The sequence below is a fragment of the Tachysurus fulvidraco genome, chromosome 2 (genome assembly GCF_022655615.1).
Source record: "Tachysurus fulvidraco isolate hzauxx_2018 chromosome 2, HZAU_PFXX_2.0, whole genome shotgun sequence".
In the NCBI taxonomy this organism is placed as follows: domain Eukaryota; kingdom Metazoa; phylum Chordata; class Actinopteri; order Siluriformes; family Bagridae; genus Tachysurus; species Tachysurus fulvidraco.
In genome coordinates this window covers 40,562,011-40,576,086 of record NC_062519.1, presented here as the reverse complement: position 1 = coordinate 40,576,086, position 14,076 = coordinate 40,562,011, and the positions used below count along the sequence as shown (strand labels likewise).

General features: G+C 38.8%; 1 protein-coding gene across 2 annotated transcripts; it reads right to left on the bottom strand.

The window, feature by feature from the left end:
• Positions 1-3,282: 3,282 nt before the first annotated feature.
• gnao1b (guanine nucleotide binding protein (G protein), alpha activating activity polypeptide O, b) lies at positions 3,283-11,841 on the bottom strand. Of its 2 annotated transcripts, XR_007139029.1 has the most exons (9): positions 11,287-11,841; positions 11,113-11,155; positions 8,646-8,787; positions 7,490-7,650; positions 6,834-6,962; positions 5,922-6,051; positions 5,068-5,221; positions 4,698-4,940; positions 3,283-4,527 (listed from the first exon to the last, which is right to left on the bottom strand). XR_007139029.1 is itself a non-coding variant. In XM_027151989.2 (8 exons), the coding sequence occupies exons 1-8, from the start codon at positions 11,402-11,404 to the stop codon at positions 4,753-4,755; spliced, it is 1,065 nt and encodes a 354-aa protein (XP_027007790.2). In that variant the 5' UTR covers positions 11,405-11,837; the 3' UTR covers positions 4,536-4,752. The 2 variants fall into 2 exon arrangements, 1 of the variants encoding a protein (XP_027007790.2); XM_027151989.2 differs by lacking the exon at positions 3,283-4,527 and having other exon boundaries at positions 4,536-4,940; positions 11,287-11,837.
• Positions 11,842-14,076: the final 2,235 nt, after the last annotated feature.

Genomic DNA, 14,076 nt, shown 5'->3' with positions numbered 1-14,076 from the left:
ATCTGAATGAGGACATTCCCTTCATCGTCCCTTCACCAACACCACTAGCAACACCAACAAAACACCACTAGCAACACCAACAAAACACCACTAGCAACACCAACAAAACACCACCAACAACAACAACACCCAAACCAACAAAACTCCACTACCAACACAAAGCCAAGGCCAACACACACCAGACCAACACCACTACCAACACCAAAAAAACACCACTACCAACACCAACAAAACACCACTACCAACACCAACACCACCACTACCACCAACCAAAAATAAATCAGCAAATAACTACTTCAAAAGGTAGTTCAAAATTAAGTAAAAATTGTCTTTTGTTTCTGTCTCTGCCCCCTGGTCCTGTAATTGGTTGATTATCCTAATGTGTTCCCCTGTAATGTGTTAAAACTGTGTCCTAGCTGTATTATTTATATCCTTCTGTCTTGTTAAGGCTCATTTTTTCCCTCTAGTTTATTTTCTGTGTCTATGTTTCCTGGCTCTGACATTCACTCATATTTTTGTTTTTCAAATTTTTCAAGATTTCAAAATTGTACATCAAGATCCAGAGCCTCCGAGTTATTGTACTGAGTCCAAGTGCAAACACAGACACACAGACTCACTCACTCACACACACACACACACGCACACACGCACGCACGCACACACACACACACACACACACACACACACACACACACACACACACACACACACACACACACACACACTAACTCACTCACACACACACACACACACACACACACACCTTTCAACTCTATCACAGAGCCATGCTAATCCTAGAAAAGCTTTTCTGTCACTTTGGGTTTAAATGGAAGTTCAGCTTTCACTAAAATCTCTTTTCACTGATTAACATTGATGATATAATACACTATCACATATCTCTCTCTCTCTGTTTGTGTGTGTGTGTGTGCGTGTGTGTGTGTGTGTGTGTGTGTGTGTGTGTGTGTGTGTGTGTGTGTGTGTGTGTGTATGGCTAATCTACTTATTGAAATCAATTTAAAATGATCACAAAATGATGTGTGTTCTTGAATTATTAAATGCATAAAGACGACAGGAAGATTTCATTAATGTTACAAACATATGTGTCAAAAAGGTGAAAGTGTGTGTGTTGCGTTTATTATAACTGACTGAACAAAAAACAAGATAAAGGCCTCCTTGCACCTGCTGTTTTATTGATCATTAAGACACTCCTGTAGATAAAGTTCTTTTTTTTAAAGCTATAAATAGGATAGAAATAATAAAGGGTTCTAATTATTTGTAGTGAAACACACACATGAAATAAGGAACAATTAAACAGAACCCATTGTTTTTTATAATGGTATTGAGTAAGGCTGAAAGTTTCTGAAAAATCGAGATTGTTTTATAGCTGAATATGTTTGTGTGCTGATATTATTATTATTTTTTAAATATTTAGAAAGATCTTTGTCCATCTTATTTTGTATTTTAATGATTGAACTGTAAATGCTGTAAAATCAGCGCAGTAATGAAGGTTTTCTCCCCTGCAGCTCTTCCTGACTCAAATTTGATCAGATATACACATCAGATTACCTTCGGTATAAAGAAACAGAATGACTGTCTTCTCAACACTAACTCTAACATCGTACAGGACTGCGACCTGAAGCAATACGGAAGGAAGTGTAACTTCAACAGAGCCTGAAAGTGGACGATATTTTTCAGAAGGCTGAAATTAGCCGCCTCCTGACTCTGCTCGGTCCTGATATAACTGCTCTGTCTTCTGCTGACTCACACATTCTCAAACATTCCAGAGAACCGGCTTAAGTTCACGCTTCACGTTACTGCTACAGGCTGGGGACGGCGACAGGATCGGCTCTACAAGTTGTGCAGGATTTTTCAGTCTAAAGGTTTAAATATTCTTGGACTTGTGGATAAAAGAATAATTGTGTTGTTTTTTTTACAGAACAATAAACTAGCACACTGTCCTGAAGACTCCTGGTCAGAAACACTGGTCTTTAAGCAGAACTGCAGAAACATTCAAACACCAATGTGTATATATTGACACCACCATCCTGTCGCTTCTTCAAATACCCCCGGGAATGCCATGGCAACCATCTAGCAACTTCATGACAACCAACTCTCTAGTTAGTTAAACCTGCTCATTCCTGTGGGACCTCTTGCTCGGTGCACGATGATGAAATAAAACCTTTCTGCAATATTGCAGCATGATTGAAGACATAAGGAAGTTTTCCTCAAGTGGAGTTTAAAGTTTTGATTTTATTACATTGACAGCATTTAGCAGATGCCCTCATCCTGAGTTACATATAGAAGAGATTTGATTCCCGGTCAGAAATGCATCCTCATGATGATTCACTAGATGAGGGACTAAAAGCTCCATCCAGGACATTTGGTGAAAAACGTTGCTTTATTTTATTACCATGAATTAAACAATAATAGGGAAAAAAGAAAGTGAGCTGATACACACCCATAAATTAAGACAAATAAACCTAATGATTTGGTTATGATTAAAAATAATAAACACAGGACAGTCTGTCTGTCTGTATTTCTGTCAGTCTGTATGTCTCTCAATCTGTCAGTCTGTCTGCACAGACGGACGATTTAGCGCTGGCTTACTATTATTAAACTCATTTATTATTATACAATAAATAATATTTTTATTTATGTAACATGAAAAGGAGATAACTTCCACTCCTGTTTTTTTTTTAGTCTACTCTGAGCGCTCATTTTGTGCTCCCTGCTGTTTGTGCACATTACCTTTTATGGAGTTTTGTGGGCGTCGGTATATGCAAATGAGCTGTGTGAGGAACAGATTTATTTTTAATGATCTGTAAGATTAATAAGTTTGGGTAGTTACATTATGTGGCTTTACAGCAGGGATTATTTATCTATTATTATTTTTTATTTTTTTAAAGAGAAAAACGACAGATTGGACATTTTATGCTAACGTTACGTTAGCTAAGTTTTTTTTTTTGAAGCAAGCTAACAGTCGCTAATAAAAAACTGAAAAGAACTAATGTTCTGCTTCTGAATAATTAATACCATTCATATATGTATATTATACGGTATAGTTTAGATGAGTGAATGCTCTTACCTGATTGTTTGTTGGGGTCGATCTGACAGAAAACCGCGGCTTTGTCGTTCTAGTGATCATTTCGATATGAGACGTGAAAACACGGCGGATTAAAGCTCTGAACATTAATATAATAAGATCTACAACGGCGAGGATTAAATCTCTCAGAGATTAAATGGCATTAAAATGGAGATTAAATGAAAAGAGAAACTATAAAATGGATCCAAACTGATTTTATTGTAAACGTTTCATCAGGTGACAAAGACAAGGAAAAGACAGAGAGAGCTTTAAAAAAAAAAAAGGACAGGAAACATGAGAAAGGTTTAATCTCTCTCTCTCTCTCTCTCTCTCTCTCTCACACACACACACACACACACACACACACACACACACACACACACACACACACACAGATGAAGAGTTCAGTAGTTTGTTTATTTATTAATATTGGTATAATTAAGACTGTGCTTTAATTTTCTATCTGCTACATTTGTCTTCCTCTAAATGGTGATATATATCCGTCAGAGTTCCGAACCGCTCGGTTCTGTTTATAAATCTAACACGTACCTGTGGGAGATAAAAAATCTGTACACACAATATTCATGTTCATGTTCTATACACAACTCAATAAATAGAATAATTTACAAAGCAAATGTAACATTTTACATGAAGCTATTCTTGACAAGAATTAGGTGCCACATAAACATCAAGGAACGTCAATTCTCCCACGGCGCTGCCGAATCCTGGACTGTGATTGGTCAGAAGGTGTTGATTAATTCTCCGTATGCGTTCGTTCTACCACGTGATCGGCGTGTGTCAATTTTACGTCGATGACTTTAGGAGACGTTTATCGATATTACATTAATGGAAGGAGACACGGGGGTCAGAGATCGAGCTGTGACTTTTCCGGATTGTTGAAATGTTAATGAAATTTACGACCGCATTAAATAATGTTCCAGTGAACAATATAAACTTCCTGAACACTGATCTGCAGGTGTAAATATTAGATCGAGGATAACGACAATGACGTAAATGTTAGCGAACGCAGCTGTTTGTGGTTAATTGGCTTATTATTTTTAAAAATCACCGAACGTTTAACGAGTGTTAATTAGCCTGTTCCTGACGGTGCATTAACGCTGATGTTTAGTTTGAGTGTGTGTTTATGTTAATGAGTGTGTTAAATGATGTCAGTTAAAAAGAACCTCGATGTAAAGTATTAGATCCAGCAGATTTATCTGAGCTACGATTCACCCAAACGGCTTTTGGCCTGAGAGACGCGTTGTTTTGGAAATGACATTAAAAATAAAACAAATGATGAATATCTCATTAGATATGAACGTTTTTTGAGAAATTCACTAATAGATAAACAAAAAGGATACAGCAGACACTGGTCTCTTTACCATCCTGAGAATTTTGATTTGTTTTTGGAATGTAGGATCTTTCCAAAGTTAACTGTAATTAACCTAAACACACACACACACACACACACACACACACACACACACACACACACACACACACACACACACACACACGTGTACCTGCTTTAACAAAGAAAACCAGACAAACTACAAAAGCAGGATGAGATAATGTCGGTCGTGTGGGGCGGAGTTTCAGTTCGGTTGCTCGTTACCATGACGACAAACGATGATTTGGGTGACGGCGTGCTCGCTGCAGCTTGTTGGAGCTCAGTACAGGCCACAGCCACGCAGGTTGTTGGCGATGATGATGTCAGTGACGGCATCGAACACCACCTGAATGTTTCCCGTGTCAGTCGCACACGTCTGGTGGCAGTAAATCTCTTTATTAGGTGAACGATTTTTACTCTCAAACTGAACCTGAATGTACGCTGACGCGTCATCGTACGTGTTCGGACCTGCGAGAGAAATCATAGAGCTGAACAGTGGAGAAAAGGAACACGAAACACATATACATGAAATCTTAATCTTAATATGCCTTACACACACACACACACACACACACACACACACACACACACACACCTGTATACTCTGGGAAGCACATGGTCAGCGGAGATTTCTTAATCTTCTCTGAAAAAAGATCCTTCTTGTTGAGGAAGAGGATGATGGACGTGTCGACAAAAAACTTATTATTACAGATGGAGTCAAACAGCATGAGCGACTCGTGCATACGATTCTGCAGGAAGGAGAAGGCACAAGATTATATAAATTAATGCACTCGCTCTAATACGTTACCGTTTCTATAGTAACGGCTCATTCACATGACGCTCCTCTGATAATAAACAGCTGAAAAGGGTCGAGATTTAACGTTAATGGAAGGAGTCTCCTGTGTCAGAGTTTTATAACACTCAGCGGTAGAGATAGGTTTAGTTTTTTTAATTGAAAGAGAAAGAAAAGAAAGAAGCCAATGAGGGAATGACTGATTATAGCTGACAGAATATAAGAGACGACATTAAACATAATTATAAATGGATGAAAGGTATAACGTGGTGTTCTTTAATAAAGAGATTCTGTGTGTGTGTGTGTGTGTGTGTGTGTGTGTGTGTGTGTGTGTGTGTGTGTGTGTGTGTGTGTGTGTGCAAGTGCGTGTAACTGCGTGTGCGTAAGTGCGTGTGTGTATGCGTGCGTGTGTGTAAGTGCGTGCGTGTGAGTGCGTGCGTGTGTAAGTGCATATGCGTATGTGTGTGTAAGTGCATATGCGTATGTGTGTGTGTGCGTGTAAGTGTGTGTGTGTGTGTGTGTGTGTGTGTGTGTGTGTGTGTGTGTGTGTGTGTGTGTGTGTGTGTGTGTGTGTGAGTGCGTGTGTGTAAGTGCGTGCGTGTGTGTGTGTGTAAGTGTAAGTGTGTGTGTGTAAGTGTGTGTGTTTAGTTCTTTACTGTTGTCTCATCTTCATGTAACATTTGGTCATAGCCGCTCATCGCCACACAGAAGATTATAGCCGTCACACCTTCAAAGCAGTGAATCCATTTTTTTCTCTCTGATCTCTGACCTCCTACATCGAACAGCCTGAAGGGGACAGAACGCACACACACACACACACACACACACACACACACACACACACACACACACACACACACACACACACACACACACACACACACACACACACACACACTTTTTTGTATGTAAAATTGATAAAGTGAGACAAATTGAACATTTTTTTCAGTGAGTCAAATAATCTGATTCTCTTTGTTAATAAAAGTCAATTCTTTCAGTTCCAAAACGATTTACGATCTTTTTTTCTCTCTAATCTGGATAAAGATTTTGAGCTGAGATTGTTCTTCTTTGATAAATTATGGATGCAACCATTTCATGAAATGTTACTTTGCTGTTCATTGCTTTTTATAACATCTTAAAGATATCTTATATCTTAGAAGAAATATAAAGATTTAAATCTAAAGAATATAATAAAGGACCTAAAGAAATCCTAAGAATAAGAAACGAAACAAAAACCTAATCATTTTATAACCAAATGAGTAATTTCTATATATTTAGCTAAAAGAATCAGTTCAAAAGATTTGAAAATACTCGATCAGTGTACGAGATAAAAAAGGATTTTTTATATAAATGCAATTTGGAGCATTTCCTGCTCCAAATTGCATCTATATAAAAAAATCCTAAGAAATCCGAACGAACGCAAATTTCTATTGCATAATGATTGAGGAGCTCCTGGTAACCTTTGAGCTACAGCACCCCCTTCAGGCCAATCACAGAGTGCAGAAAAGCTCCGTCTGTTGAATATATTAAAGATTATGAGTTCTAAATAAATAAAAAAAGCAGCTCACCTGAAGTGCAGGTTCTTGAAGCTGAAGTGAGTCTCCACAATACCGGTGGTTTTAACCCGCGACCTCAAAATGTCCTGCTCAGTGGGCATATAGTCAGTTGCTCCGATTCGGTCCAAACTGTCCAGGTAACTACACACACACATACACACAGACAGTGAGGATTTGTTCGATCTGAGCACTATTTGGAAGATATGTGAGCATTACACGAGTGGGCGGAGTCTGTTTAAAACAGAGTAAAACACTAATGTTATGTAAAAGGACTTAAAGGTGTAATATTTGAGTTGTGTTCATTCCTTAGTTTGTACAAATAACCAGTGAAGATGTAGATGTTTGTAAAAACTTTATAAAGTTGCTGGAAAACTAATTTGGGGTCTATAATAGTCTATAATGTATTCTATAATATACACTATACTCTACAGGACACTGTAATCATGGGGGTGGGGTTTCATGAATATGGGTGGGAATTATACAAATGTTGAGCCCACTGAACCTCACAAACTCCACCTTTAAGTTGAGACAGACGATATTTAATTAGATTAAATGTGTTAATGTAATTAATGTGATCAAGTGTTACTGATGTATTCGGGGTGTGTGTGTGTGTGTGTGTGTGTGTGTGTGTGTGTGTGTGTGTGTGTGTGTGTGTGTGTGTGTCTTACTATTGAGCCGAGTCATTGAGCTGATATTCTCGTGATCGGTTGAAGCAGGCCTGAACTCCTCCATCTTTCCACAAACGCTTCATGGCCAACAGAACTTCAGGTGTGTACGGCTCCGTGTCCTCCATACGGGTGATTATGTCACAGACCAACTTTCCATCAGACTGAAGACAAACACGCGCCACAGGGACACCGGATTTAATTACAGACTTCCTAATAAAAATACTGTTATTATTCATAGTACTCCCTGAAATGAATGAGGAGTTGGATACAGATAAACAGTTTTTATTTAGAGAAATATTCAAAAGATCATAGCTGTTCAATTAAACAGTGAAAAACTGAAAAGAGGAGTTCACCATTAAACCCAGTAAGATGAATGAAGTTTTTTGTGACATGCATCACCTCTCATTAGGGGAGCTTTCCCACTCACTAGATGTCACTGTGGACCAGCTGGAAAGTTTATTAACGATGTAGATATTAAAGATGGGGTGCACGATGTTTGAAAGTCAATGTTGACATTTGAAATCACCAAACCAAACATGCCCCTAACCCAAATGGGTGTCACCCCTGTTTTGATAGCTCCGCCCCACACATACATATGTAACCCAGGCAACTATTATGGTGCAACCTGCTAGGGCATATTTTTATCAATAAATGAACTCAATGAGTAATACTATGATAATACAGACGTGTTTTTGTAGTACTGTGTGTTGTCCCTTGAAAGGTTTAGCTCCGTTTCACGCGGAAGACGACGTTCAACAACTGGAACCCACGGCAGAGGTAACGGCAGGTATCCGCCATGTCAACGTTTCAATCGCTTTCTGCTAATCTCAGACATGCGCACTGAACGCTCTCTCCACCGCATATTGACAAGACACGCCCCTTTCTGCTCATTGGCTACACGTTTTTGTTTTGTTTGTCGGCCCGACTCAGTTTTCTGAAGCATTTTTCAAACATCTTGCACCTTTGAAAGCCGCAGGGGTGACATTTACTTACTCTTCAGAACAAGTTTGTTGATATGGAACACTAGGTATTATGTGTTTAATTATGCACTAGGAGAGGATGTGTTTGATTGATTTTTACATATTGCTTTACAGAGATGGAGAGAGGAGGATGGAGGAGTTTGAGGAACAACGTTTGTACGTGTGTGCATACTCACTGTCCTGTCCTTGTCTTCATACTCAATGCTGAGGTTCTCCATAGCTTTTAGAACGGAGAAGAGACTCTGAATGGTGTTGCTGTAGACGATGGGTTTAAACTGCTTTAAGTCGTCGCCACTGAAACCATCTTCATGGATAATCCTAATACACACGGAAACTGTGTTATACAATCGTAATATTCTCTCTCTCACACACACAAGTCACTGTGCTGTATTCAGCATCAGTGATGTAAGTCAATATTTATGTGAGGAAATTCAGAATCGTATTCAGAATCAGTGTGTGTGTGTGTGTGTGTGTGTGTGAGACACATGTACCGTAGTTATATTCAAATAGTAAATATCAGTGTGACACATTGTGATAATAACAAACACTGACATTTACTATTAAACTTAGACAGGCCTCTCCTTTAAACAAACTCCACCCCTGCGTGTGAAACGCTCACATAACTTCTCGATAGTCTGTAGTAACGTCAGAGGTCTGAATAAGGATTTGTGCAATTTCAGTACTGAATCCTCTGCGTGCGTGACTGTGGATAAACAGACGTGACGGTGCCGAATGTAATAATGATGTGATAACGATGTTGTGCAAACTAGTCGATTATTTCGTGTTAATTTTATAAACTCATTTAAATCTGTTCTGTTTGGAGTTTCTATTTTGTGCCTTGTGAATGTAATTTTTCAGCAAGGTTTCACGAAAAACACACAATGACACAAAATCTGTTCAGCTTTGTCTGTAAAGTGCATGTAAATTTGCAGGGATCAGGTTGCAAAGTCTATCCATTAAGATTAACACAAATTTATAGTCAGCCACACACACACACACACACACACACACACACACACACACACACACACACACACACACACACACACACACACACACACACACACACACACACACACACACAGGCTGTCTCAAAGGGCAGGAGAACCATGCAGCTCATGTACAGGTGTTACAGCAGGAAAGTTATAACACAGTAATGATCTTATTTACAGCGTGAGCTTGAACAGGAATCTGTCTCTTTCTCTGTCTCTCTCTCTTTGTCTTTCTCTGTGTCTTTCTCTGTCTATCTCTCTCTCTCTGTCTATCTCTCTATCTCTCTCTTTCTCTTTCTCCACAAGGTGGGAAATTTTCAGCTACGTGCACATTTCCGCTCTAAACAGATACTACGGCCTGTTTCAGTTCTGGACTTTGCTTTCATTTTGTAGAACTTCCTGATTCCATTTGACCTTGAAATTAAGTGTTCATTGATTTGTCTAGTTTAAAAATTAAATGGTCAAGATTTTTCTTTAAAAAAACAGGATCGGTTCACACACAAAAAAAATTTAATGAATTAATGTAATACCGGAAAAGGTTTGTATACACAAATTATTTATAAATTATATAAACTACAATTTAAATAGATTTCCATTGTTCAACACAAAACCACAAATAAGCCAGATGTTTTAAATAATATACAATACACTCAAAATAATTAGTTCAAGAAGGTTAAGAACCTCATCAAGGTTCCTTAAGTGTTCCTAGAATAATGAAGAGTTCTTAGCTTACAAAAAATGGTTCTTATCTTTTCTGATAGGGACCAACTGTGGTAGGGTTGTAAGCAAAATCTTTAAATCCCTGAAGGGCTCTAAATATTAGAGCACAAGCTGTTTTACAACACCTTATGCTAGCAATAGAGCTGCGTACGCCCAGAAAAAAAAGGGTACTGAACTGGAGAGGTTCACTCGATGGAACAGATCTTACCTTTAACACATATGTTTCACCTGGAAATGTGAACACTCGTTAGGATTCTAGCACTTTAGCGATGTAGGAGCCTTAATTCTACACAGTGAACACACTTCAAGGGGTTACTTAAAGGATTCTTCTGATAAGTTTGTTTCTTCTGACCCTATTAAACACTATTAAACTCTATTACAGTATTTATAGAACACGTAAGGATCTCCACAGAGAAACCACAGAAGAACCTTTAATGTTTCTAAAGAGTGCACGCTCTCGGAAATACGGCTACAAACCCGAACCTGAATTGTGATAAAACCACGTCATGTACGTACTTAGAAATACTTTAACTTTCTTATAAAAGCTAGTTAAAGCAGCACAATCACCGAAGGTACAAAGGCAGAAGGTTCACACCCCACCACACCACAATACACCGGAGTCACAGAGACGATCCCGGAGTAGAACCTTTATCTTTTCTACCTTCAATATGATTCAGAGTTTCTTTAAAATGATTCCAAATACATCAACTTCTAGAGTAAAGCTTTAAAAGGTACAAAACAGTCAACTTTCTTACAAACATGATAGATTTAGTCATTTTGCAGCACCATATAGACATGTATATACACACCTATAATATCTATACTATATATGTATATAGTGTATATGGAGTAGAACACAGAACCAGGCTCTGATTTATTGGACTATTTAAAAGTCGCATGTGGAGGAAACATGTTAGACAAACAGACTTACTTCATCTGTTTGACAATAGTGCTCTTCCCAGACTCTCCTCCACCTGCACACACACACACACACACACACACATGCACAATGCATTTACAGACGATAATAAATTATACTCTCCAACACACGCACAAACACACCACACCGACGGGTCTGAGGTTGTTTTTTTCCCCTTCTTCTCACCGAGCAGCAGCAGCTTTACTACTTTCGCTTCATAGATTCCGTCCTCCTTCAGGTTCTTCTCGATGGCTTTGCTCTTTTCTAGAGCCTCACGCTCCTCCACGCTTAACGAGCATCCCATGGCGAGGCGCGGGAGACTGAGCTGTATCCTAAATCCTTGTGCGTTGCGCGGTGCGCCCGCGTTGGCGTGAAAGCGCAAAGGAAAGCAAGGTCCTTAAATCATCCAAAGGCGAAAATCCGGTCCAACTTTGTAGAAAGAAATAAATAAATATATATTTGTATATTTGTTCTTTTAACGGTAACGTGCACGCGCTCCCGGTTACAGGTGCCTCTTACTGGGCGGTGGCGACGGGGAACGCAGCAGCGGCAGCGCGAGCTCTTCTCCTCTCTCTCATCCTGCCGCCGCCGCCGCGCGAGAGGAAACCTCCCCTTTGGTGACGTAAGAGACGGTCCGGATGCGCTTCCCCGCGCGCCCGGTGATGTGAACGGACCACGTGTACAATTGCGGTTTTCTGACGGTCACATCACACAACCGAAAACCCCACAACCGTTTATAACCATGTTCACAACCGGAAATAAAAAGAATATATAGTCGTTTGTTGATGCGGTCCTTGTTTTGTTGTTGTTGTTTTTTTTTTGGTAAGGAGACGTTAATTTCACATCAACACACAGAGCTAAAGCTGTAAACTTTCTTACATCTTCAAGTCAAACGAGTCCACATTTCTTCCAACGTTTGTTTTTGTTTGTTTGTAGTCTATTTAATAAACAAATCACCCGTTTTTATAAATAAACATTTATTTTATTTATTTTTATATTTCTCACTCTTACTCATTTTCTACCGCTTATCAGAACTTCTCGGGTCACGGGGAGCCTGTGCCTATCTCAGGCGTCATCGGGCATCGAGGCAGGATACACCCTGGACGGAGTGCCAACCCATCACAGGGCACACACACACACACACTCTCATTCACTCACACACTACAGACAATTTTCCAGAGATGCCAATCAACCTACCATGCATGTCTTTGGACCGGGGGAGGAAACCGGAGTACCCGGAGGAAACCCCCGAGGCACGGGGAGAACATGCAAACTCCACACACACAAGGCGGAGGTGGGAATCGAACCCCAACCCTGGAGGTGTGAGGCGAACGTGCTTACCACTAAGCCACCGTGCCCCTACTTGTATATTTATTTTATATAATTATTTTATTTATATATAAAATATGCAAAATATTTATAATATATGTTTATTTATAAATAAATCAATAAAATATATTAATTTAATTGCAAATTGAAACAGCAACTCGATTTAAGTTGATGTGGTGCTTTTTTTTTTTGGTAAGGAAACGTTTATTTCACATCAACACCCAGAGCTAAAACTGTAAACTTTCTTACATCAAGTCAAACGAGTCAGGATTTCTCCCAACGTTTTTTTTTTGTTTGTTTGCAGTTTGTTTATAAATAAATAAGTAAATAAATAAATAAAATGTATTAATTTAATTGCAAATTGAAACAGCAACTCAATTTAAATATTAAAAAATATATTTTTTTAAAGTATTAATAAAAATATATATTTTTTAATTGCTGCAATCTTTTTTCCTCCTGAACCTCCATCATTTCCATGATAAAAAGCTTCAGATGAAGAGACGAAAATTAAACATTCGTTCCCAATTCACAATCATGTCCTAGATGTGAATCTCTGGAAGTTAATATGATTTCCAGGTGTGTAAATATCGCAGGTACCGTATAGATACCGGAGCGTTGTGTAGTTTAAGAAGTTAAATAATCTCCAGGATCTACAATAAAACCCTCTCTCTCTCTCTCTCTCGCTCGCTCTCTCTCTCTCTCACACACACACACAAACTGGTGATTCTGATGGATTACTTCACACAGATAAGAGCCGTATCAGATGAACAACCTGCTTAAAGGGCTTTTATAGTTATTACAAATGACCTCGCTGATGCTCCATGACATCACCAACATCGACAGATCGTTACACAACCATACACACCATCAGTGCGGTGTGTTAGTGAAAAAATTGTGTTCTGGACACAATGTTGATTTAAAGCACTTTGAAAATGTAAGTACTTTAATTCTAATCACTGTTCTGCTTTTTAAACAGACTACCCCTCACCCCCACCACCACAACACACACACATTTTGTCTCCATAACCAAAATGAATGCGATCTCTCAAACATCTAATACTTTAATGGAAGGTCGGTGTAATGCCTTAATGCAGAAAAGCCGCATACATGTCGTTAATCTGACCGGCTTTAACGGATCGGTTCACGTTAAAGCTATTCACTTCTAAGATTAATAACGTTCCTCATAAATCACATTTGAAAAACAACAATATAAACATATAATAAAATAAATACACAATAATTGTTCTTAAATATATCAATAAATGAAGTGCATGCAATAATATTTCACCCCAGTCTGTTTCAAAAACCTACTAGGAAGCAAGTAGAGACATTTCTTCAAGTTGATGTTTGGAAGTAGGAAAAATGGACGAGTGTAAGAATCTAATCGGCTGTGACAAGGGCCAAGTTCTGATCTCTAGACATCTGGGTCAGAGCATCTCCAAAGATGGTCTTTTGGAGTGTTTCTGGTATGAAGTCTTTAGTACGTATCAAAATTTATCCAATGAAGAACAACTAGTGATGCAGCAATAGGGGATTTAAGCATCATAGATGTATGTGAGGTGCAAAGGCAAGCCTGTCTGGTCTGATCCCACAGAACAACTACATTAGCACAAACTGCTGAAAAAGTGAATGGTGATGTGATAAAGT

Excerpts from the sequence above, each read along its gene's own strand:
- gnao1b (XM_027151989.2), bottom strand. The coding sequence starts at position 11,404 with ATGGGATGCTCGTTAAGCGTGGAGGAGCGTGAGGCTCTAGAAAAGAGC. Across the intron at positions 6,052-6,833 it reads TTCAAGAACCTGCACTTCAG|GCTGTTCGATGTAGGAGGTC; the intron begins GTGAGCTGCTTT and ends TGTCCCCTTCAG. Across the intron at positions 4,941-5,067 it reads GTGCTTCCCAGAGTATACAG|GTCCGAACACGTACGATGAC; the intron begins GTGTGTGTGTGT and ends TTTCTCTCGCAG.